This window comes from Hordeum vulgare, chromosome 5H (genome assembly GCF_904849725.1).
Source record: "Hordeum vulgare subsp. vulgare chromosome 5H, MorexV3_pseudomolecules_assembly, whole genome shotgun sequence".
NCBI classification, from domain to species: domain Eukaryota; kingdom Viridiplantae; phylum Streptophyta; class Magnoliopsida; order Poales; family Poaceae; genus Hordeum; species Hordeum vulgare.
The window spans coordinates 18998909-19025521 of NC_058522.1; the positions used below are offsets into that span (position 1 = coordinate 18998909).

Here is a 26613-nt window from a genome sequence, read left to right on the forward strand (position 1 = left end):
CTACGAAGAGACTTTCTCTCCTGTAGCGAAGCTGAAATCAGTCCGAATCATGTTAGCAATTGCCGCCTTTTATGATTATGAAATTTGGCAAATGGACGTCAAAACAGCGTTCCTTAACAGGAACCTTAAGGAAGAGTTGTATATGATGCAACCAGAAGGTTTTGTCGACCCTAAGGGTGCTAACAAAGTGTGCAAGCTCCAGCGCTCCATCTATGGGCTGGTGCAAGCATCTCCGAGTTGGAACATTCGCTTTAATGAGGTGATTAAAGCATTTGGATTCATACAGGTTTACGGAGAAGCCTGTCTGTACAAGAAAGTGAGTGGGAGCTCTGTAGCTTTCCTCATACTGTATGTGGATGACATATTATTGATGGGGAATAATATAGAGATGTTGGAGAGCATAAAGGCCTATTTGAACAAGAGTTTTTCAATGAAGGACCTTGGAGAAGCTGCATACATATTAGGCATCAAGATCCATAGAGATAGATCGAGACACCTCATAGGTCTTCCGCAAAGTACATACCTTGACAAGATATTGAAGAAGTTCAATATGGAAAACTCAAAGAAAGGGTTCTTGCCAGTTTTGCAAGGTATGAGATTGAGTAAGACTCAGTCGCCGACCACGACAGCAGATAGAGAGAAGATGAGTTATGTCCCCTACGCTTCAGCCGTGGGCTCTCTAATGTATGCCATGCTGTGTACCAGACCTGATATAAACCTTGCCATAAGTTTGGTAGGGAGGTACCAAAGTGATCCAGGTATGAAACACTGGACAGCGGTCAAGAATATCCTTAAGTACCTGAAAAGGACTAAGGCAATGTTTCCCGTTTATGGAGGTGACGAAGAGCTCGTCGTAAAGGGTTACGTCGACGCTAGCTTCGACACAGATCCGGATGACTCTAAGTCACAGACCGGATACGTATATGTGTTAAATGGTGGGGCGGTGAGCTGGTGCAGCAGCAAGCAAGAAGTCGTGGCAGCATCTACATGTGAAGCGGAGTACATAGCTGCTTCAGAAGCGGCTCATGAAGGAATTTGGATGAAGGAGCTCATCACCGACCTTCGAGTGGTTTCAAGCGCGTCGGGTCCTATGACACTCTTCTGTGATAACACTGGAGCCATTGCCATAGCCAAGGAGCCCAGGTTTCACCGGAAGACGAAGCACATCAAACGCCGCTACAACTCCATCCAGGACCATGTCCAGAGTGGAGTGATAGATATTTGTAAAGTACACACGGATCTGAATATTGCAGACCCGTTGACTAAACCTCTTCCACGAGCAAAACATGATCTACACCATAATGCTATGGGTGTTCGATACATCACAATGTAACTAGATTATTGACTCTAGTGCAAGTGGGAGACTGTTGGAAATATGCCCTAGAGGCAATAATAATATGGTTATTATCATATTTCCTTGTTCATGATAATCGTCTATTGTTCATGCTATAATTGTATTAACAGGAAACAGTAATACATGTCTGAATAAATAGATCACAATGTGTCCCTAGCAAGCCTCTAGTTGGCTAGCTCGTTAGTCAATAGATGATCATGGTTTCCTGATCATGGGCATTAGATGTCATTGATAACGGGATCACATCATTGGGAGAATGATGTGATGGACAAGACCCAATCCTAAGCCTAGCACTAGATCGTATTGTTCGTATGCTAATGCTTTTCTAATGTCAAGTATCTTTTCCTTCGACCGTGAGATTGTGCAACTCCCGGATACCGTAGGAGTGCTTTGGGCGTATCAAACGTCACAACGTAACTGGGTGACTATAAAGGTGCACTACGGGTACCTCCGAAAGTGTCTATTGGGTTGGTACGAATCAAGATCGGGATTTCTCACTCCGTGTGACGGAGAGGTATCTCTGGGCCCACTCGGTAGAACATCATCATGAGCTCAATGTGACTAAGGAGTTAGTCACACGATGACGTGCCACGAAACGAGTAAAGAGACTTACCGGTAACGAGATTGAACAAGGTATAGGTATACCGACGATCGAATCTCGGGCAAGTTCTATACCGACAGACAAAGGGAATTGTATACGGGATTGATTGAATCCTTGACATCGTGGTTCATCCGATGAGATCATCGTGGAGAAAGTGGGAGCCACCATGGGTATCCAGACCCCGCTGATGGTTATTGGCCAGAGAGGTGTCTCGGTCATGTCTGCTTGTCTCCCGAACCCGTAGGGTCTACACACTTAAGGTTCGATGACGCTAGGGTTATAGGGAATTATTATACGAGGTTACCGAAAGTTGTTCGGAGTCCCGGATGATATCTCGGACGTCACGAGGAGCTCCAGAATGGTCCGGAGGTAAAGATTGATATATAGGACGGATGGTTTTGGACACCGGAAGTGTTTCGGGCGTCACCGGTAATGTACCGGGACCACCGGAGGTGGCCGGTAAGGTGGGCCAAGTGGGGTGGGAACCAGCCCCTAGGTGGGCTGGTGCGCCTCCCCACTCAGCCCATTGCGCAAGGGAGAGAAAAGGGGGGGCAAACCCTAAGCTAGGTGGGCCTAAGGCCCACCAGTTGGTGCGCCACCCCCTCCTTCCCCTTCTGGCCGCCGCACCTCCCATCTGGGGGGGCTGCCGCACCCCCTAGGGTGGGAACCCTAGGGGTGGCACCCCCTCTCCCCTTCCCCTATATATAGTGGGCACTTTTGGCCATTGAGAGATAGACTTTTCCCTCTTCCTCGACGCAGCCCTGCTCTTCTTTCTCCTCCTCTGTGCCGGTGCTTGGTGAAGCCCTGTCGGGAGACCTCGTCTCTCCATTGACACCACGCCGTCGTGCTGCTGGAGTTCTTCCCCAACCTCTCCCTCCTCCTTGCTGGATCAAGGTGTGGGAGACGTCACCGGGCTGCACGTGTGTTGAACGCGGAGGTGCCGTAGTTCGGCACTAGATCGGAATCGCTGCGAGTACGACTCCATCAACCGCGTTCTAGCAACGCTTCCGCTTAGCGATCTTCAAAGGTATGAAGATGCTCTTACCCCTCTCTCGTTGCTGGTCTCTCCATAGGAAGATCTGAATATGCGTAGGAAAATTTTGAATTTATGCTACGTTACCCAACAGTGGCATCCGAGCCAGGTTTTCTATGCATAGATTCTATGCACGAGTAGAACACAAAAGTTGTGGGCGATGATTTGTCAATTTGCTTGCCGCTACTAGTCTTATTCTTTTCCGGCGGTATTGTGGGATGAAGCGGCCCGGACCGACTTTACACGTACGCTTACGTGAGACTGGTTCCACCGACACACATGCACACCGTGCATAAAGGTGGCTAGCGGGTGTCTGTCTCTCCTACTCTAGTCGGATTGGATTTGATGAAAAGGGTCCTTATGAAGGGTAAATAGCTTTGGCATATCATCGTTGTGGCTGTCACGTAGGTAAGAAGGCGTTCTTGCTAGAAACCCAAATCAGCCACGTAAAACTTGCAACAACAATTAGAGGACGTCTAACTTGTTTTTGCAGGGTTTGACATGTGATGTGATATGGCAAAAGTTATGATGTTGCATGTATGATGTATGAGATGATCATGTTATTGTAATAGGTTTCACGACTTGCATGTCGATGAGTATGACAACCGGTAGGAGCCATAGGAGTTGTCTTAATTTATTGTATGAGATGCAACGCCATGTGCTTACTACTTCTACTTCATTGCTAACAGTTAGCTATAGTAGTAGTGATAGTAGTAGTTGGCGTGACGACTTCACGGAGACACGATGATGGAGATCATGGTGTCACGCCGGTGACGATGATGATCATGCGATGCCTGAAAATGGAGATCGAAAGAGCAAAGATGCCTGAGGCGGAGGAGAAGCTGGCCGCCGCGGCCGCCCGCAGCGGAGGAGAAGCTGGCCGCCGCGGCCGCCAGCAGCGGAGGTATCGTGGCACTGCTCGTGCGGGACTCGGTGGCGCTCTCGGCGCACCAACGGTGGGTGATGATGCTGGAGGCCGAGAACTCCGCGCTCAGGGCTGGAGGAGGAGCCGCCGGCGCGGAGCCCGAGGAGGAGGATGGCGCGGGGCACCGGGTGGCCGCCGCATGGTGGGTCGCGCTGGCGGTGTGCGTCGGCCTCGCCCTCGGCGACCTCCTGCTCTCAAAAGTGAAAACTCACCTCCTGCTGTGAAAACCAAAATTAATCAATCATCCTTGATTTGATTTTTGTAAATCAAGCGCCCATGTGTGTGTGAAAATGTTCCTGCTATCATCGATCGATGCTTGGCATGGGAACCCCGTGTTCTTGTTGAAAAACAGATGAAATCAAGAGGGTTGATAGATTGGAGCGGAAGCTGCCGTATCCGTCTCTGCACGCGATCAACAGATTTGTGCCGAGTCGTAGGTTAGTTAGTGAGTATGGTTGTTTAATTTAGCCTGGTCGATCTGGATAACATATTAACATCTGGTCCTGGCACAACGCTCCATGAGTCATGACTGCGACATTTCAGTCGGTCGTCGGTTGGTTTTTGCACATTTCAGCACAATGGGTAATGAGCCACTGCCCGTTGAACCCGAGATGGCCGTCCGATCAAACTCACTAGGGACCTCTTTTTGGAGCCATTCAGATTGTATAATTCAGTTTTTATAATTTATTATGTCTTCAAACATGACAGATTATGGTATATACATTGTAAAAGACTAGATAAACATATCTCTTCCTAATCTCTTCCTAATAATAAAGCAAATTCGGTTTCTGGTCGTTCATCTTGGAAATTACCCCTAAAGCTTGCATAAATTACCCACCATGCCACCGGTAATTAATAGAAAATGTTTCACAAAGCGAAAAATCTTGGACTAGGCCGGCCCATGTAAAAACCTCCTATATTACGCTCTGCACGCTGGGAGAATATCCAGCACACCGTACGGGTCGGCCCATGCATAGGCGCCTGCTTTTAGTTCCGTTTTTTTATTTATTTCCAGTTCCGTTTTATTTTCTTATTTTAAATTATTTAGAACTTCAAATAATATTTACTCCCTCCGTCCCAAAATAAGTGTCTTAAGCTTAGTACAAATTTGTACTAGAGCTAGTACAAAGTTGAGACAGTTATTTTAGGACAGAGGGAGTACAATTTTAATGAACTGAAAATTATATATCAACATATTTAAAAAATTAAAATGTTTGTGTCTTTAAAAACTGCTCGTAGTTTTGTAAAAAATGCTCGCATATACAATAAAATGTTTGCAATTTTAGAAAAATGTTTGTCAATAAGAAAAGTCCATGATCTCTAAAACAATTTCATGTATTAAAAATTATTAAAGGCATTTAACAAAATGCTTTCTAATTCAAAATATGTTAATGCATTCAAAAAATGTCCTAAAATTTTAAAAATAGCTAATGCCTGTTTTGATAGTTTCTTTTTTTATTTAAATTTTTCCGTTCCATTTTTGTTTATTTATAATTGAAATAATTTAGAATTGCAAAAACTTTTTCATATTAAAAATAGGAATTTTGAATTAAAATGCTGACGAATTTTTATTTGGAATTAAATATAGGATTAAAAAACGCCGGATTTTTATATTTTTTTGCAAATTCCAAAACAATGTCCATGAATTTAATAAATATATTACTGATTTATAAAAATGTTTGTTTATTCAAAAAAACTTCATTCGTTTCAAAAAATCTTTGTGAATTTAAAATAAAATCCTCCAACATAAAAAATTATGTTTGTCTTTTCTTGAATTGGTCGCCATTTCAAAATAAAATATTTAAACCCATTCGAAATATAAAAAATATTCACGATTTTTAGTAAATGTTTGTAAATTGTAAAAAATGTTCTCAATTTTAAAATTGTTCACGAAAGATCCAATGTATGTAGTTAAACATTAATGCTTCTAAGTCTTTTTGACAATATATCTGTGTGAATTTTGAAGAATTGACGGTTGGATGGATCGGATTATTATTGTATGTTTTCTAAAAAAAATCTTGAAATTCAGAATAAATCTTTGAGTTACCAAGATTTTTGACAACCATGACATATATTTTTTGAAAATGTAAAGATTGCTTCAACTTGTGAATAAATTTAAAAGAAGAAACATTTTTTTGAATTTGTGCACAAAATTTCTAAATCAAGCGATGATATGTGAATATAATGTGGTCACCATTATTGGAGATTATGTTTTTTTTCTTCCGTGGCAACGCACGTGCCATTTTGCTAGTGAAACTAAACGATTTAATTACCACTGCCGCCTAAATACAGGATAATGGGCGTGGGCTCTTTTGGGCTTCAGTACATAGCACATCAAGATAATTATGGCTGGGCCTAAGTTAATTATATCTCCGGTCAGTGAGTACAGCACCACCGTATCTACTCTCAATCAAATCGTAACGCTGCCCTGAATCTCTTAGCACAGCCGTGGGGCGGGGGCATCAAGCAGGCCGCTGGGACGCCCCTCAGGAAGAAATATATATAGGCCTTATAAAATTTGGGGTCCCAAAAATCTATGGGCCTGTGCGGGTCGCACACTCCGCACAGCTATGAGCCCGGTCCTGTGTACATATATATACTGATGCCTATAGAAGAGGCATATACTCAGAGACCCTCCTCTCTTCCACTAAGTCTCACTCTCCTTGCATCGCCTCTGCTGGACGGGCGGGGGGCGCCTCAAATCCGCCGCATCTAGACCCCGTCCTCCCTCCGCCGCTCCTCGCAGCCGCCGGACTGGGTAGCGGCGGGGCCATCTATCCTTCTACCGGAGGGGGGCGGCACCGGGTGCACTTCTCGGGTGGAGGCATGGTGGCGCGTGCTACCGGTGGTGACGGTAGGGCGTGCGGGCGCGCAGACTACTACATGGGGACATATCTGTTGGAATTATGCCCTAGAGGCAATAATAAATATAGTTATTATTATAATTCCTGTATCAAGATAATCGTTTATTATCCATGCTATAATTGTATTGAATGAAGACTCATTTACATGTGTGGATACATAGACAAAACACCATCCCTAGCAAGCCTCTAGTTGGCTAGCCAGTTGATCAAAGATAGTCAGTGTCTTATGATTATGAACAAGGTGTTGTTGCTTGATAACTGGATCACGTCATTAGGAGAATCACGTGATGGACTAGACCCAAACTAATAGACGTAGCATGTTGATCGTGTCATTTTGTTGCTACTGTTTTCTGCGTGTCAAGTATTTATTCCTATGACCATGAGATCATATAACTCACTGACACCGGATGAATGCTTTGTGTTTATCAAACGTCGCAACGTAACTGGGTGACTATAAAGATGCTCTACAGGTATCTCCGAAGGTGTTAGTTGAGTTAGTATGGATCAAGACTGGGATTTGTCACTCCGTGTGACGGAGAGGTATCTCGGGGCCCACTCGGTAATACAACATCACACACAAGCCTTGCAAGCAATGTAACTTAGTGTAAGTTGCGGGATCTTGTATTACGGAACGAGTAAAGAGACTTGCCGGTAAACGAGATTGAAATAGGTATGCGGATACTGACGATCGAATCTCGGGCAAGTAACATACCGAAGGACAAAGGGAATAACATACGGGATTGTATGAATCCTTGGCACTGAGGTTCAAACGATAAGATCTTCGTAGAATATGTAGGATCCAATATGGGCATCCAGGTCCCGCTATTGGATATTGACCGAGGAGTCTCTCGGGTCATGTCTGCATAGTTCTCGAACCCGCAGGGTCTGCACACTTAAGGTTCAACGTTGTTTTATGCGTATTTGAGTTATGTGGTTGGTTACCGAATGTTGTTCGGAGTCTCGGATGAGATCACGGACGTCACAAGGGTTTCCGGAATGGTCCGGAAACGAAGATTGATATATAGGATGACCTCATTTGATTACCGGAAGGTTTTCGGAGTTACCGGAAATGTACCGGGAATGACGAATGGGTTCCGGGAGTTCACCGGGGGGGGGGGGGCAACCCACCCCGGGGAAGCCCATAGGCCTTGAGGGTGGCACACCAGCCCTTAGTGGGCTGGTGGGACAGCCCAAAAGGCTCTATGCGCCAAGGAGAAGAAAATCAAGAGAGAAAAAAAAGGAGGAGGTGGGAAGGAAGGGGGACTCCCTCCCACCAAACCAAGTCCAACTCGGTTTGGGGGGGGGGGAGAGTCCTCCCCCTTGGACTCGGCCGACCCCTGAGCCCCAAGGCAAGGTCCCCTCCCTCCCACCTATATATACGGAGGTTTTAGGGCTGATTTGAGACGACTTTTCCACGGCAGCCCGACCACATACCTCCACGGTTTTTCCTCTAGATCGCGTTTCTGCGGAGCTCGGGCGGAGCCCTGCTGAGACAAGGTCATCACCAACCTCCGGAGCGCCGTCACGCTGCCGGAGAACTCTTCTACCTCTCCGTCTCTCTTGTTGGATCAAGAAGACCGAGATCAACGTCGAGCTGTACGTGTGCTGAACGCGGAGGTGCCGTCCGTTCGGTACTAGATCGTGGGACTGATCGCGGGATTGTTCGCGGGGCGGATCGAGGGACGTGAGGACATTCCACTACATCAACCGCGTTCTCTAACGCTTCTGCTGTACGGTCTACGAGGGTACGTAGATCACTCATCCCCTCTCGTAGATGGACATCACCATGATAGGTCTTCGTGCGCGTAGGAAATTTTTTGTTTCCCATGCGACGTTCCCCAACAATATCTTCATCGGCTAGGGGCACTCGTCAAAGGTCGATCGAGCTCCTTTGTTGCACAGGCTCCGAGGGCGAATCGGATCTTGTGACATGGGGTGGTGGCCCCCATGCCCCCATGCCAGATATGAGGCGGCACACCTCCTTCGACCGGTCGTGACTTCGGCGTTCGTGCTCAAGTATGATGAGACGGGCTAGGAGGATGTTGGTATGGGATCTTGTCTAGGGGAATCCCCTTGCCGGCAGCGGCGGCCATGACATCGATGGCGCTTTGGGCACTATTTCCTCCTTAGTGGTGACGTTGACGATAGTTCCCCCCTCTACCCCATGTCCTCTATGCCCTGGTGAAAACTGTAGTTCCCGGTGAATGAGTGGCGATGGTGCTACAATGTCGTTACTTTCTTGGAGGTGCCGTCTTGGGCACTGGTATGGTGGGGGTGTGCTGCAACCTCAGTTGGACTACTCCGGGGAAACCCTAGATATGGGTCTTCCTGATCGAGCAGCGACGACGCCTTCAATGTCCTTCCTTTTAGGGACAACATTTTGGAGAAAAGAGGTGGAGCGGCGTCACATCTACCACGCTAACGACGATGTATCTTGGCGACATGGTGTAGCCGAGTCTCTACTACTTGTAAACTGTGTTGGAACTTTCTCCGAAGAGGAGGGAATATGCAGCATAGTAATGGGAACCAAGGTTATCGAATTAATAGGAGGACCACACAAATATTCGTCTTCAGCACCTAGATCACCTTGGGCATATGGGTAGCTGAACCCGATAACCGAACTCGAACCAAGCCGATTTAACCGAATTTTCGGTTATTTCGGTCTTTGGTACGGGTTTTGTTTTTTAGTTAGTTTGGTTTTCGGTTAAGGGTGCGGTTTTCAGTGTTGAAAACCCGAATTGATCATAATACCCGATGTATATATGAACTCAAACTATCCTCGGTAAACATCCAAAGCAGGCCAAGCAACAAGTGGGCCCAACAAGTCAACCGCGGCTGGGGAGGGCACCGAATCTCGCGTGGGATGCTGAAACCTGCCAAAACCCGATTCGCTTCGCTCCCAAGTCCAAAATCCCTTGTAGTCGCCGCTTGGACTGCACTGCTGCACCTGCTTGTAGACGCCGGACGCCGCAGAGGACAGCCTCATGGCCGTCGACAATGACCCGGGGCACCACAGAGCATACAGGGTGACCGTATCATGCGAGAAGTAGTCCAGCGCCGCCAGTTGCCTTGCCGGAGATGGAGGGGACAAAACCAGCCGAAGTTAGCGACGGCTGCTGGCCAAGGATTCGTGCAACGCAAGTGCACACTGGCCACTCCCCAGCTCCTTCATCTCTTGATTCTTGTCTGCTAGATTAGCACTAGTAGAAAATAAGACTTTGTTCCTGACCAGATAAGAGCATTAGTCCCAATCGACTTATGAACCAGGACTAATACGTGCATCGGTCCGGTTCGAGCAGCTAGGACGTCTGTCGGGCTTTGGCGGGTACCAGTCCCGGTTCGTCTACGACCTTTAGTACCGGTTCCCATCACCAACCGGGACTGATGGGCCTGGCTCCTAGCACAACCCCTTTAGTCCCGGTTCGTGTCTAGAACCAGGACTAAATGTTTGTCTTCAGTCCCGGTTCTAGACACCAGCCAGGACTAAAAGATTGCCTATATATATGCTCGTCCCTGCCCGCGCACTCCTCTAATTTTTGGCCGGCCAGTGTGTGGAGGTGTGTGCTACTCTGTTCTCACCTCTCCTATGCACATAAGGTGTTTGATAATATGCCCGAGCCACACTTATGTTGGAAGTATGCCCTAGAGGCAATAATAAAGTGGTTATTATTATATTTTCTTGTTCATGATAATTGTCTATTATTCATGCTATAATTTTATTAATCAGAAACCATAATACATGTGTGAATACCTAGACCACAACATGTCCCTAGTGAGCCTCTAGTTGGCTAGCTCGTTGATCAATAGATGGTCATGATTTCCTGATCATGGACATTGGATGTCATTGATAACGGGATCACATCATTAGGAGAATGATGTGATGGACAAGACCCAATCCTAAGCATAGCACAAGATCGTGCATTTCGTCTGCTAGAGCTTTTATAATGTGAATCATCATTTCCTTAGACAATGAGATTGTCCAACTCCCGGATACCGTAGGAGTGCTTTGGGTGTATCAAACGTCACAACATAACTGAATGATTATAAAGGTTCACTGCATGTATCTCCGAAAGTGTTTGTTGGGTTGTTACGAATCGAGACTAGGATTTGTCGCTTCGTGTGATGGAGAGGTATCTCTAGGCTCACTCGGTAGTGCATCATCATAATGAGCTCAATGTGACTAAGGAGTTAGCCACGGGATGATGTGTTACGGAATGAGTAAAGAGGCTTGCCGATAACGAGATTGAACAAGGTATAGGGATACCGATGATCGAATCTCGGGCAAGTATCATATCGGTAGACAAAGGGAATTGGATACTAGATTGAGTGAATCCTCAACATCGTGGTTCATCCGATGAGATCATCGTGGAATATGTGGGAGCCAACACGGGTATCCAGATCCCGTTGTTATTGGCCGGAGAGATGTCTCGGTAAAGTCTACATGGTTCCCGAACCCGTAGGGTCTACACACGTAAGGTTCGTTGACGCTAGAGTTGTTATGGCAATAGTATATGTGGTTACCGAAGGTTGCTCGGAGTCCCAGATGAGATCCTGGACGTCACGAGGAGTTCCGGAATGATCCGGAGGTAAATATTTATATATAGGAAGTGGAGATTTGATCGCCGAAAATGATTCGGGGATCATCGATATTGTACCAGGACCACCGGAAGGGTTTCGGGGGTCCACCCGGAGGGGCCACCAGCCCCGAAGGGTCACGTGGGACAAAAGTGAAAGGGAACCAGCCCCTAGATGGGTTGGTGCGCCACCCAGCAAGGCCCAAGGCGCACAAGGAGGCAAGGGAGGCCAAACCCTAGGCGTGGGGGGCTGCCTTGGGTGGCAAGCCACCCCCTAGGGCGCCGCCCCCACCTCCATCTAGGGTTGCCGCACCTCCTAGGGTTTCCCTAGGGGTGGCGCACCCCCTCTCCCTCCCTCCTATATATAGTGGAGCACTTGGGAGGGCTGCACACACCAATTTCTTCCTCCCTTGGCGCAACCCAGCTCTTCCTCCTCCTCCTGTGTAGCGCTTGGCGAAGCCTTGCCGGAGAACCACGCAGCTCCACCGTCACCATGCCGTCGTGCTGCTGGAGCTCTCCCTCAACTTCTCCTCTCTCCTTGCTGGATCAAGGTGAAGGAGACGTCACCGGGCTGCACGTGTGTTGAACGCGGAGACGTCGTTATTCGGCGCTTAGATCGAAATCTTCCGCGATCTGAATCGCTACGAGTACGACTCCACCAACCGCGTTCATAGTAACGCTTCCACTTAGCGATCTTTGAAGGTATGAAGATGATCTACCCCTTAACATTATTAGTACGCACTTCCTCCTGGAAATTATAGGGTGAAGACTTAAGGAGAAGAGGAGGAAGGAGAAGAAGCTCCTTACGAAGTTGGGCACCTGCATTAGGATGTAGGGCAGCAAAGAGAAATATATGTTCATCAAAAATAACATCACGAGAGACATAGACACACCCGATGGACACATCAAGACATTTGTAGCCTTTGTGAAGAGTGTTATAGCCAAGAAAGACACATTGCTTAGAGCGGTACTCCAACTTATGTTTGTTAAAGGGACGTAAATTAGGCCAGATCGCACATCCAAAAATGCGAAGAGAGGAATATTCTGGTGTAGTACCAAAAAGGCGTTCGAAGGAAGTTTGGTTGTGTATAACTCGGCTAGGAACACGATTTATAAGGTAGACGGCTGTGAGGAATGCCTCATCACAAAATTTGAGAGGCATGGATGCATGAGCTAAAAGGGAGAGACCAACCTCAACAATATGACGGTGTTTGCGTTCAGCAGAACCGTTATGTTGGTGAGCATAGGGACATGAAACATGATGGGTAATACCAATGCGTTCAAAAAATTGATTTAACTTTTGGTATTGGCCACCCCAATCAGTTTGCATGGCAATATTTTTTGATCAAATAAATGCTCAACTAGGGTTTGGGAGACATAAATTTTTTGGAACACATCAGATTTATTTTTAATGAGATAAATTCAACTGAACTTGGTGAAATCATCAATAAAACTGACATAATATTTCTGTCTACCAATGGAAAGAGGCCCAGGGCCCCATACATCAGAAAAATTAGCTCTAAAGGAGCTTCAGACACACTATTTGAACGAGGATAAGGTAATTGGTGGCTCTTGGCCATTTGACATGCATCACACACAAAATGATGATCGGTTTTATTTGATATTGGAAGACTATTTTTGCGAAGAATTTGCTGCACCACTTGTAGCGATGGATGACCTAGGCGCCTATGCCACCTAGAAGTAGACGACTTGATGGCATCAAGAATTTGACGTCCATGCGCAGCCGACTGGACAGCAATAGGGTATAGCCCACGTCTACTTGGACCGTGAAGGATTGTTCTCCCTGTTTTCTGATCGTGTACAGAAAAGAACTTCGGGTAAACAACAAGATAGGCATGATTATCTTTAGTGAGTTGATGACCAGAAATAAGACTTTTGGATGCGGTAGGTACATGCAATATCTTATTGAGTTTTAGGGATTCATGAGGAGTAGGAAGAAGTGCATGACCAACATGTGTAATTTCCATACCTTGACCACTAGCGTTGTGGATTTGCTCCGGTCCAGTGTAGCGACCACGCACGGTCAGCTTCTCCAACTCACCGGTGACGTGATCAGTCGCGCCGGTGTCAAGATACCAGTTAGTATCAACACCATAGGAGGCAGCCGTCGTGTTTGCAGATTTGGCATGACGCTTGGGATTGTTGTTGTAGGTCTTGTCGAAGCGCTTCTTGCAGGACCACGCCCCATGTCCGTCAAGCTCGCAGATCTGACGGACAAGGGGACCAGCAGTCCCTGGATGTGATGCAACGCCACTTCCTTGACGAGGCGCACCCCATCAAAACTGAAGCGGGAATCACCTCCATCAGCAGATCGGGAGGGAGGGCCACGACCACTGCCCTTTGACGCAAGGTTGAGGGAGTGGGAGAGGCTGCTGTTTTGCGCTTCGAGCCGGGCCTCGGCAGAGAGCAAAAGAGAGAAGAGCTCGCCAAGGCCGATGGGGTTGTCAGCCGCCGCACGGGTGGAGATTGCAGATACAAAGGAATTGTAATCTAAATCCAATCCATGAAGGAGATGAGAAACCACTTCATCTTCATCAACAGGTTTGCCGACCACCACAAGCTCGTCGGTGAAGCCCTTCATCTTGGTGTAGTAAGCAGTCGCAGAGAGGTCGCCTTTGCGGGTAGTGGAGAGCTGGCCGCGAAGCTGCATGACGCGCCCACGAGACTGAGACGCAAACAACTGAAGGATCATATGCCAGACACCAGTGGAGGAGGTGATGTCGTGGACTTGCAGCAGCACCTCCCGAGAAAGAGAGGCCAGCAAGAAGGTAAGGACTTGTTGATCTTGGGTGTACCAGACGGTATAGGCAGGATTTGGAGTGGAGACCGACTCCTTCCCGGAGATATTTGTTTCTGTTTGCAGAACGGTAGGGGGCGCCATGGAAGTACCATCAAGGTACCCCATCAGACCGACAGCCCTGATGTGGGGAAACTTGTGCCTTCCACACCAAAAAATTGTCTCGGGAAAGCTTCTCGGTTATGGAGTGACCGAGGGCAACAAGGAAGGGAGAGGAAGTCATGGCAGAGGTGGAGGAGGAGGGGTTGGATGTAGATGGAAGAGTGAGGCTCGATACCATGTGACACTACTAGGTTTGGAGCGTAAACCTCATGCAGGGACGCGTGCGTGTTGATATAGGGCACTAGGCCGAGATTACAACAGGAGGTTAGGATCAATCTAATCTACAGTTTAAACACAAGAGAGATTGGTCCTAACACATATCCTCAACTAACCTGATCCCACGCACACCTATGACATGATACACACGGTTTATACATCTTCCGTATGTATACATAACAATACAATGTCTAACAGTACCTGTCCGCCGCTACAAGTAGATGGCTAGCTGTCACTACATCTTCTTGTGTTGCACCTTCATTAGTGCTCTTAGGGAGTGAGTCCGTGTAGATGAAATGCAGCAAGAAGTTGAACACATCAGCTTCTATATCATCAATTTCGATCGGATCACCGGCTTTCCCCCTCATGTCGCCAAAGAGCTCCGCCTTGAAGACGGGTGAGCGAGCGGCGAGCACGGACCTATGAGCCGAGAATATATTGCCGCCGGCTCGAAAGGTGACGTATGAAATTAAAAAAAAATACAAAACAGGAGCGCCCCGACCTGCACATGGGTCGGCCCATGCTTTAGAGAGGTAAAGAAAAATGAGAGAAAAACATGTGAGAACCAGGGATCAAACCCTGGTCCCCTGTGTGGAGAGTTGAACCGATAGCTATTGCACTACTCGTCAGGTGTTGCTTTGCTTACGTATCGATCTGTATAACAACAAATAACGGCGTTGACTTCAGAAATCCGAAAAACGAACCGTTTTTTTTTACTTACGAGTGGCATTGGTGGATAATTTTAGCCAACTTTGGGGGCAATTTAAATGACGGACGATCAGAAATACTATTTACTTTATTATTAGGTAGAGATTTGGGTCATTCAGGCTTTATTGTTTGACCGGCTAATTACACAAAATCAAAATATTAGTGAAGCCCCATGACCTAACACAACATCCGTGGTTTTAATGTAAAAAACCACAACATCTATATTACTATTTGATTGAGGTCCAAATTTCAGCTATAACTCATTTCAATTGATCTGGATCGGACGGGACCATTTGTAAGGGCCAAATTAAATATGTCACGCGGCTACACTTGTAAACTTCCGCTTCAACAACATGAGACCGGCCGGATCCCAAACAATGATCGTCCACGACATCCTCGAGAAAACATGTTTTGTTCTTTTTAATAAACTTTGAAAAGTTGAAAAGGTGTTCAGATTTTTTTACAGTTCATAAATTTCAAAAAAATAATGCTTGACTTTTGTGGGATGATCTTGTCTCTCGGCTCACTGTGATAGAAAATAATGCTTGACTTTTGTGGGATGATCTAAAAAAATTATGAACTGGGATAGAAAACTAGTATCCGTTCATTTAGGGTGTAAATCCATGATCTTGTCTCTCCGGCTAGACAGTTAGGAAAATACTGCACAGTTCCAACTTACAGTTAAAAGCATGTTCAATCACTTAATGTGGGTGTCTATGCTATTAAGAAAATGGGAGTTACACATAAAATTGCCTGCACCAAGTCCCTTGATTTGGAGCTCTTTGAATTGGTCCTGTCCACCTAAAAGGAACAAATTAACTCCAAGATCACAGCGGCAATTAATTCAAAAATATGATGCTACTGCAGATAAATTCGGTCACATGTGATGAGCGCTTGCGCATAGACATGTACTTCCTCCGTTCCTAAATATAAGTCTTTCTAGAGGTTCAACTAATGGACTACATACGAATGTATATAGACATACTTTAGAGTATAGATTCATTCATTTTGCTCCGTATGTAGACACTTAATGAAATATCTTACAAGACTTATATTTAGGTACGGAGGGAGTAGTTATGGTCAATGAAAGGTTATCATTGAGATCTTGACAGTTGCGACATAAACAAAAAGTGCCATCCTTGCCTTCGGTTTTAACCGAAGAGCTTCTGACTCCTCGAGCAGAAACATGTTCATCACAAACTCTTCTTTCATTGGCCTTTGTTGGAATGGCAGCTTGTGAGTGTTTGGCAACTGTGGTTGAAGTCAAACAACTATAAATCTCAGATACAAGCCTTTAAATATTTTCTTTTATGCACCAATTGAGGAAGTCCTAAGGAAAGTTGTAATTTATAAATATAGCATGCTCATGTGCCTCCAATAACTCTTATGATTTCTGCACACTGTCATGACATCCCCAAGCTTGCAGTTACAATAAATAAATAAATAAATCTGGATCTTCTATCGTGGCTGGAGAATTGCATTATGGAAAGATTTGTGTGAGATTACCCATCGGCTCCAATTTTGTTGATCATGATGAGCCTTAATGAGAAGACTTGGCTGCATTCAATTGTAGGGCAGATTGTCTTTTGTATATCTATATGCTCGTGCGTATGTTAAACAACTAACATATCAAATAAATTACACACTAATTTCATTTGATGCAGAAAGCGCTACACCATCATCATGCCTCACGTCCGCCACGCTCTCCACTATTACAATGCCAGGCCCATTCAACTAGTGATTTAATTGGTCCTGATCAATTTGATCACAATTAAGTTGTGCTGCGTGTTTCATGACATGACATGTAATTTCTGCAGGGTGACGAGTTTGATGCTGCGAAGCCTCTGATGGAATCCAGAGCTAGTTTCAGGAAACGGCAGTGGGCCCATGTTAACTTCTGGGCTCGCAGCCTCAAAAGCAATAAAATCAAGCGCTTCTTTGCTGATGTGCACTACAAACCCAGAACCTATCGTTGAAATGTGCACCATCATCGGTAACTATATGTCTATAACCTCATTTCTTATCTGGTTTATTAGTTTTGATCAATGTGTCTAACATGCATGCTCTTGCAGAAGAGCCTCTTGGCCGGTACAGGAAGAGCTGCGCCTTCTGCCCTGGCAACCGGGACATTTTGCACCCTGTTGGTTCCCGTAAGTTTGTTTGTGGAAATGACAAGGACCGGATGTTGCAACAATTCAAGCCTCATCCATTCTCTGAATTTCGTGGAATGCCATTCACTGGCTGCCCGAGTTCGGCCTCCCCCGCCATTCAACAAGAAGTTTTTTTTTTTTTTGAGAAGGAGGAAACGAGCCCCCGGCATCTGCATCAATTGATGCATGCAACCATATTATTAAAAATCCAAAGTAACCACATAGTTCGGGATAAGTCTAAAAACTGAAAATAAAATGAATCTGAAAATAAATCAACTCTTAAGAACTTGCCACATCCGGCGTAACTAATAGCAGACTACGATGCCTATACACCTAGCCTATTACTAGCACGCCATCCAAACCGGTTGAAGATAACCCGTGCGGCCATCTCCCATCGGTTGCACCCAGTTACCATAAGCTCCCTGTTGTCCGCAGGACTGAGTAATGACCACGTACGGATCCAGGACGTTGCTCGGAATATGACCTGCAAAAAATTGTTGAATTTCTTACCACTAAAGATTATGTCGTTCCTGGTATTCCATATAGCCCACAAAAGAGCATATATCCCAACTCTAATAAGTTTAGATACTGTAACGTCCACTCCATTGAGCCACGTTGTAAAAATTAAATTGATACACGTAGATGGGATCACATTAAAAGCTATATGGATAGTGCGTCAAAGTAGTTTTGCGAGAGGGCATTCCAAGAACAAGTGTCTAATTGTTTCATGTTGATCACAATAACAGCAATTAGATCTACCTCTCCAACTACGCTTAATTAAATTATCTTTGGTTAATACCACACCTTTGTGTAAAAACCACATAAAATTTTTAATCTTTAACGGCACTTTAATATTCCAAATATGCAACGATCTAGCTAAAGGTCCTGAATTAATCAGATCTGTGTACATGGACTTTACTGAAAATACCCCATTGACAGTTAAAATTCATCGAACGCTGTCTGGATGATCTGATAGTTGTACCTGCATAAGTCTTCTTACCAGATGCATCCATGCCTCCCAACGTGCTCCTACTAGAGCTCGCGTGAAGTGCATATTGATAGGTATCGATTGTAAGATTGTGGACACATAGTCCTGCTTACGTTGTGTAATATTATAAAGCATGGGATATTGTAAAGCAAGTGGTGTGTCCCCAAGCCAAGTATCTTTCCAAAATCTTGTTGAGGTACTATCCCCTACAATAAATTTCACCCTTTGGAAGAAATTAATTTTTGTCCTCATTAACCCTTTCCAGAAAGGTGAGTCATTGGGTCTAATTGTAGCTTGAGCTAGAGTTCTTGAGTTTAGATACTTATTTCTTAAAATTTGAATCCACATACCCTCTGTCTCCGTGGATATTCTATACAACCATTTGCTAAGCAAGCATTTGTTCTTTACTTCTAAATTTTCAATTCCCAAACCCCTCTGATCTTTGGGTCTACAAATCATATCCCAACGTGCTAGTCTGTATTTTTTCCTATTCTCATCAGTTTGCCAAAAGAAACGAGATCTATAAAAATCCAGTCTTTTCCGTACCCCTATGGGTATCTCGAAAAAAGACAAAAGGAACATGGGTAGACTTGTTAAAACAGAGTTTATTAAAACCAACCTGCCTCCATATGACATAAGCTTGCCCTTCGAGCAACTTAGTTTCTTTTCAAATCTTTCTTCAATACATTTCCATTCTTTAATTGTTAACCGCCTGTGGTGAATAGGGATCCCAAGATAGCTAAAAGGTAGAGAACCCATCTCACAACCAAATAGCCGTCGATAAGCGTCTTGCTCTTCTCTTGCCTTCCCAAAGCATAAGAGTTCACTTTTGTTAAAATTAATTTTCAACCCCGATAGTTGTTCAAATAAACATAATATTAATTTCATATTCCTCGCTTTCTCCATATCATGTTCCATGAAAATAGTTGTATCATCCCCATATTGTAAAATGGACACACCTCCATCTACCAGATGTGGAATGAGACCACCTATTTGTCCTTTCTCCTTGGCTCTTTCAATGAGTATTGTCAACATATCTGCTACTATATTAAACAATATTGGAGACATTGAATCCCCCTATCTTAACCCCTTATGGGTTTGAAAGAAATGAGCAATAATGTCGTCATTAACTTTAACTCCGACACTCCCCTTATGAATGAAAGTGTCAACCTGCTGTCTCCACTTTTCATTCAACCCTTTCATACGTAAGGCTTGTTGAAGAAAATATCACTTAACTTTATCATAAGCTTTTTCGAAATCCACTTTAAAGATAAACCCATCTAGTTTCTTTGTGTGAATTTCATGAAGCGTTTCATGCAAAACAACAACACCCTCCAAGATGTGTCGCCCAGGCATAAACGCAGACTGTGTTGGTTGGACAACTGAATCGGCTATCTTCTTTAATCTATTGGTGGCTGTCTTAGTAAAAATCTTGAAGCTCACATTGAGTAAACAAATAGGTCTAAATTGTTGGATGCGCATGGCGTCCACCTTTTTTGGCAACAACGTGATTGTTCCAAAGTTAAGGTGGAATAACTGTAATCGACCATTGAATAAATCATGAAACATAGCCATTAGACCCCCCTTAATAACATGCCAACACTTTTTATAAAATTCTGTAGGGAACCCATCTGGTCCCGGTGCTTTATTGTGTTTCATTTGTACTATTGCATCATACACCTCTTTCTCTGTGAATCTAGCTGATAAAACCTCATTCTCCTGTTCATTGAGTTGAGGAATATCCTGAACATTGGTTTCATCCAAAGAGATCATCGTCTCATCTGGTGCACCAAAAAGACTCTTATAATATTCTGAGATATATAACTTTAAGTTTTCATGACCTATTATAGTTCCCTCATCTTGCTCTAGCTGAGTAATTATCTTCTTTCGATGTTTGCCATTTGCAATCATGTGAAAGAACTTAGTGTTATCATCCCCATGAATCACCTTCGTCACCTTAGCTCTTAGTGCCCATTTCATCTCCTCTTCTCTCAATAATTTTTGCAATCTAATCTCAACATCCATTTTAATATTCCTTTCAATAAGATTTAGCTGCGCAGACTCAGCTTTGACGTCAAGTTCATCAATCAGCTTCGTTAGTCTTTCTTTTTCTTTCTTATAAATACCACTTTGATTTTTCGCCCATCCTCTAAGGAATCGGCGCAAATTTCTGATTTTGTTTGCCAAATTTCCACACTGGTGGATCCACCTAAGTCTGTAGCCTATTCATTGGTAATTAGATCCATGAACCCTTCTCTTTCAAACCAGCTTAGTTCGAATGAGAAGACATTCTTGTTGCCCCTATGATTATTGGCCTCCCCTGAGTCAACTAGAAGAGGTGTGTGATCTGAGATTGCCCTCTGTAAAGCTTGTACATTGACTAATGGGTATTTCTGCTCCCACTCAACACTAGTAAGAACCCGATCCAACTTCTCATATGTTGGTATCGGTAGTGAATTTGCCCAAGTGTATTGTCTCCCAGAAAGATCAATCTCCCTTAAATTAAGACTCTCAATAACCATATTAAACATCGTTGACCATCTTGTGTCAAAATTGTCATTATTTTTTTCATTCTGTCTTCGAATAATATTAAAATCTCCCCCCACCATAATTGGTAGTGTTTCATCTCCACAGATTCTCACTAGATCTGCAAGAAAATCAGGTTTGAGCTCCAATTGTGCCGCCCCATATACAACCACTAGATCCCACTTAAAACCATCAACTTTGGACCTTACACGAAATTTGACGGTGAACTCACCATAGACCACACTCATCACCTCTAAAGTCTCGCATTTAACCCCAAGTAAGATCTCACCGGATCTTCCCCTTGGTGGTAGACAATGCCAATCAAAATCAACCCCTCCTGATAAACTATTTAAGAATTGAGTTGTGAAATTATTTCTTCCAGTTTCTTGTACTGCCATGGAATCCAGATTATATTGCATCGATGCTTCTCTAAGGAACCTTTTTTTAGCCAAGTCCGCAAGACCTCTGCTATTCCAAAAAATTCCTTTCATAATTCATCATGATTTTTTTTCTTTTGTTTAACTCGCGCACTCCTCCTAACCGCTGATTCAGGATAAACCTTCCTTTTCCAAGGTCTCCTAGTTTTTTCCTGAATACGATTTAAGTCATTATGTATACCCAAAGGTTGTGAATGATACTCCGCATTTGAAGGGGCCATATACCCCTCCAAACCCATATCATCCACATCGTCTACTTCCCCGTCTATATGTAAAATGTTATCACATAATGTTTGAAGTTCTGCACCTCCTAAGTCATTAATATCTGAATGATTCATAGGTTTAACCGCTGCTAGGTTTTTGATAAACTCTATGGTTCTGTCAACTTGTAAATCAAGAATATCATTGATGGACTTAGCTATATTTTTACTAGATGTACCCATAGAAATTCCTATGTCGCTAGCATTATTCATGATCTCAGAGTCAGATAAGTTTAAAATAGTAGCAGTCTAATCAATAGACAAACATGTAGTTGTTTCAGCATCTCGTAATTTTGCAGCTCGCATAGCACGTCCCATCAACATATCATCAGCATCAGGCTTCTCCTGAATACGCTGACTGAAACGTCTATCACCAGATGTAGGATCCGGGATCCCACCAAAAGAGATCACATCATCATTAGTAATCTCATTGTGGGTCTTCCCCGTTACCACAGAATCAAAGCGCTGGTCAAAAGTTGTTTCCTGAACAAGATAATCATACTTAGAAAAGAGCACATGCTGCTTACTGTTCGAAGTACTATGAGAAGAAACGGGACTAGGAGAACGGCTCGCCTCCTGCTTACTATCTCGCATGGGCAATGGCGCATCCCTCACAGTCGGCGATGTAGGAGAAGTGGGACAGCACGCCTCCTACGTGTTATCATGCACAAGCATATGCAGTGGCTCGGCCCTCCTAGCCAGCGGTACTGCAGAGGATGCTTGTCTGTTCTCCTGAGTAATCATATGCGTGGGTAATTCCATCTTTGATGTGGAGACTGAGCGTTGATTGGAACAAAAGGGGCTGGCTCAACATCTGCCTCCTTTTGTACAAAAGCACTCCCAAGATTGTATGATGTACTCATAACATCAAAAGAACCAAAACGTAGTGTCTCCATGGGTAATTTAGATGTAGAAGATGCACCCCCCAATAAGTGGTTTCTCCTTATTAGAGGAGGGAGGAGGGTTAATGTTATCCTTTCACTGATCGGAATGTTGATCATTCGCATCCCCATGATCCTTGTCCCTATCCTCCCCATCGGCCATGAGAATATCAGCACCATTTGGCTCCTTTTGTGGCACCTTCTCGACCTCCACTTCAAGGTCATAGTGCACACCATCATAAGACCACGGAGCAAAATCAGGAATCTGGTCAACATCAAGCACCATCACAAGCAATCTGGCCATCCCCCTTTTGCGTGTAAAAGGCATATCTACTTTCTCAGTCTTCCCAATCAACGAACCAAGGCTCCATACGATTAGGAAATCATTAAGAAGTATTTCTGGAATGCCTGAGAATCTGATCCAAACCTTCTGCAACCTAGTACCCTGCGGTGCTGGTTTAATGCATTCCTCAAACTCAAGTAAACACTTGCTGCCACTAACCTTACTGACCCCAAAAGTGAGTAAACGTTGAAGATCCTCTCTTCTAGGAAACTCAACCTGGAAGGTATTTTGATCCACCCTTATTGGTTCCCAATTGTATGCCTCAGAAACAAGCCTTCTCATCTGTTGAGATACTTGCTCAGCAGTCAAATCCCCATTCGTGACATTGACGAGACCCGTTCTTGAGCTCTCAAGACGAGGTGGAGTTAGAACTGAAGTGGAACCTGGTGTCTCAAAAAACATTAGTTCGCTGTGGCAAACCCCATAGATGCTCATGACCGGCTTAGGAGCTAAAAGTAGTGGACAAGCCGTATCAATATGACCAGGCTTTTGACAGATGTCACAAAGATCCGTGGTACAATCCACAACGAAGTGTCCGGGTATCCCACACCTATAACATGTCAATTTTTCTTTTTTGCGAGTCGCCTTGTTGGCTCGCGCTACTTCCCATTCAACAGGAAGAATCAAAGAGAGAATTCTGAATTGGGCTCCTGGGATGCTCACTGTGGCCGTATGTACTCCCTCCATTTCTAAATATAAGTCTTTTTAAAAATTTCACTAAGTGACTACATACGAAATAAAATAAATGAATGTATATTCTAAAATATGTCCATATACATCCGTATGTAGTCTTTTAATGAAACCTCTTCAAAGACCTATATTTAAGAACGGAGGGAGTAGTTCCTAACCATGGTTATCAATTCAGGCCACATTATAGCAGATATATGGAATAAATATTCGTAGATGTTGTGCAGGACATAGGAGTGGTACGTATTACATCTTGAATATTGTTCTCCTAAGCTTGTTGGTTATTTCTGTGTGTTTGCAACTTTGCATTAGCAATGGATCGGGTCAGATGACATTTAGGAAGGGTTGCGCAAGACGGCCATTGAAGAAAGAAGAGTCTTTGTTGATGAGACCAGAGCCATGGTCAAGCTTCTTGTCGAGGAGAACAAGATCACGATGGTGCCAATGGTGCTGCTCCTCCTAGTCCCGGCTCCTCTTCGTCGTTGTGCAGGTCTCTCCTTACGGTGTCGTGGTGAGACGGCGCGGGGCTTTAAGACCGTGTTGGTGCAGGTCATTTTGGTGGCAGGCTTCGGAGCGCTCGAGGTGCAGGTTGGGATCGGAAAAAATCCCTGCCGGTCCAGCCGACACTGACGCGGTGACGTCTTTGGTTATCGCCGAACCTTCCCAAAATTACGTCGGGACTATGTGTGAAGGAAGAAAGTAAATTTTTTTTAAAAAAAAAGCAGTAATAATAAGATCTTCAGATCAAGACCGTACATAGGCTTGTTGTGGACTGCCATAAACTGCGAATATAGAAACTGCCCAGGCTTTACCACACCGTACACTTTATTTTACTTATATATTGCTCGATCCTGTGTGTAGTGTAGTGTAAGTGTAGATTAAGACAATGGCCCCTTCAGTCGTGGCACGCCTCACTGGATTTGTCCGATACGATGGTGTAACCGCTGCTGGTCACGTTCCTCAAGTAGCACCCGTCGGTGGCCTCGTAGCTGTACGTCTGCCGGATGCCCCACGATGCCCCGGCGACGCTGCTCCGCTGCGTGTTGCGCAGCGACTGGTACCTGGGCCCCGACCACCACCGGCCGGCGGCTACCGTCGTCTCCTCCAATCCGTGCGTGACGGTTGTCGGGTCCGCTCCCGAGTCCAAGAAAAGCGGGAAGCTCCGGCGCGTCTGCACCGAATAGTACAGGACGCCGGCGAGGTCCGTGGCGGCGACGCCGGCGTGCGCGACGGTCGTCTGGTTCACCGACTCGCCTGCGTTGGTGTTGTCGAAATCGAACGTCTGTGTGGCTTTCGTCGTGATGTTTCCGTACGACGACTTCACCCATCCGGTCGCCGAGACCTGCCGGCTCGCCGTCGTGCGGGATGACTTGGTCACCGCCGCTAACTCCGGCACCACGTAGCTCACGAGGCCCGCCGCCGTCGCCGTGCTCCCAGGGTCCAGCCAGACGTGGAGGTTGGCGTCGACGTACCACACGTCCACGGCGTTGGTCACAGCGAACGCCAACACGTGGGCCTTGCCGTCCAGCATCTTGTTGCCCAGCAACGGCGTCACCTCGACGTCGTACGTCGGGAGGTTGAAGGAGCCGATGCCGGTGATGGGCCGCCATAGTAGCGGGTTGATGCCGCCGGTGAAGATGACGGGGAACGGCCACGCGGCGCCGGCGAGGACCCCGTCAACACGGACCGTGACCTCGCGAAACGGGCCGTTGGCGTCGGCACCGGGCGGGTTTGTCCACCAGAACTCGTCGTCCCCGTGGAACGAGACAAAGACCTCCACGACCGCGCGGTAGGTGTTGGATGGAAACGTCACGCTCGTGGACACCACGTCGGTGGCGTTGTGGATCTTGTACCAGAGCCCGTCGTTGAGAGGTAAGCCTCTGGACATGGGGACGATGAGGTCCGCGGGAGCCACGGCGGGCGGCGGCCTCGTCGTCGTCCGGCGGAAGTAGAGGTGGAGCGTCACGTTGGCGTAGTACACGCCGGTGTACTGGCTGTCGACGAGGTTCTCGACGAAGACGGCGAGTGTGGAGTTGCCGGCGGTGAGGAGGGACGCGTACCTGGTGATGTCCTTGGAGACGGACCACACGACGCCGTTCTGCAGCGGCTCGGCGGTGCTGCCGCGGAGGAGCTCGGCGCCGCCGAGCCAGATGCCAAAGATCCTGTCGAACTGGACTCCCCGGCAGGTGGCGTGCCACTCGAGGACCGCGAGGGAGATCGCCGAGGCGCGGCCGCCCGCCGCGGCGAGGCAGGGCGGCGGGGAGTACGCTGCGGTGGCGGGCGGCTTGGTGAAGGTGAACGCGAAGGAGCTGGATAGCAGGAGCGTGGAGCACGGGCCGGAGCTGCCCGGTGGCGGGCGGAGCGGGCGGTCCACCTCGAAGAAGGTTGTCGGCCGCGACGCGTCTGCCGGAGACGGTGCGGCCGCGGCGATGTCGACCGGGGATATGCGTAGATTACGATGAGGTGAGGCGACGGTGGCTGGGATCACACAAAGGAGAAAGACAAGCAGGTGAATGCAGGACGCGGCCATAGTTTCCTGAGACTTGAGACCAGAGTGGTGGCAATGCTTTCTGAGTCCTGAGACTGCCTGTACATCTTGTGGTATCTCGTGTGATCAGTGAAGCAAAGCGTCCTTTGTTGCATGAAAAGGACGGACCATGGACGTCAACCTGGAGGATCCGTCCATTGATGGACGACCTGGAAAGTCTTCCAAAATTCTTCAAATTCAAACCAAGTCCGTGAAATCGGCCTAGTGCTTATCAATGAAGAAGAAGAATCGAGACTAAAGCGGGACGAAAGCCTCTTTTTAAATAAAATCGAGCCCTAGTCAAATGACTTGATGAACACAAACGCGCGTCCCCCTACGTCGTTGCAACAACATTTTATTTATTTATTTTTGAGAAAACAAGCCTTCCATCTTCGACGACAAGCATAGTTTGCAGCAACCAAGCCAACATCCTACATGAATGAAGGAACAGCTAAAAGGAGATACCACAAGACCCCCAAACACACGATCGATTACTGCTTGCTGCGGCTACAAAGGGTAACGGCTACAAAGGAATTCAGATCAGCTGCTTTCTTGGGTGCACCGCTGCAGGCATGGCACACGCACTAGAGCCAGTTTTGCTTGGCCATTGGCAAGCCTG

The 26613-nt window shown here is 46.0% G+C and overlaps 1 protein-coding gene and 2 pseudogenes across 1 annotated transcript; 1 reads left to right on the forward strand and 2 right to left on the reverse strand.

Annotated features, from left to right (window-relative positions):
* Positions 1 to 13830: 13830 nt before the first annotated feature.
* On the reverse strand, positions 13831 to 13914 carry LOC123400564 (annotated as a pseudogene).
* An 869-nt stretch (positions 13915 to 14783) lies between these two features.
* Positions 14784 to 23421, forward strand: LOC123396209 (annotated as a pseudogene).
* Positions 23422 to 24218: 797 nt separating this feature from the next.
* Positions 24219 to 26069, reverse strand: LOC123397536 (peptide-N4-(N-acetyl-beta-glucosaminyl)asparagine amidase A-like). Its single transcript, XM_045092063.1, has one exon. It carries the CDS (start codon positions 25995 to 25997, stop codon positions 24363 to 24365), a length of 1635 nt encoding a protein of 544 aa, XP_044947998.1. The 5' UTR covers positions 25998 to 26069; the 3' UTR covers positions 24219 to 24362.
* Between the last annotated feature and the right edge of the window lie 544 nt (positions 26070 to 26613).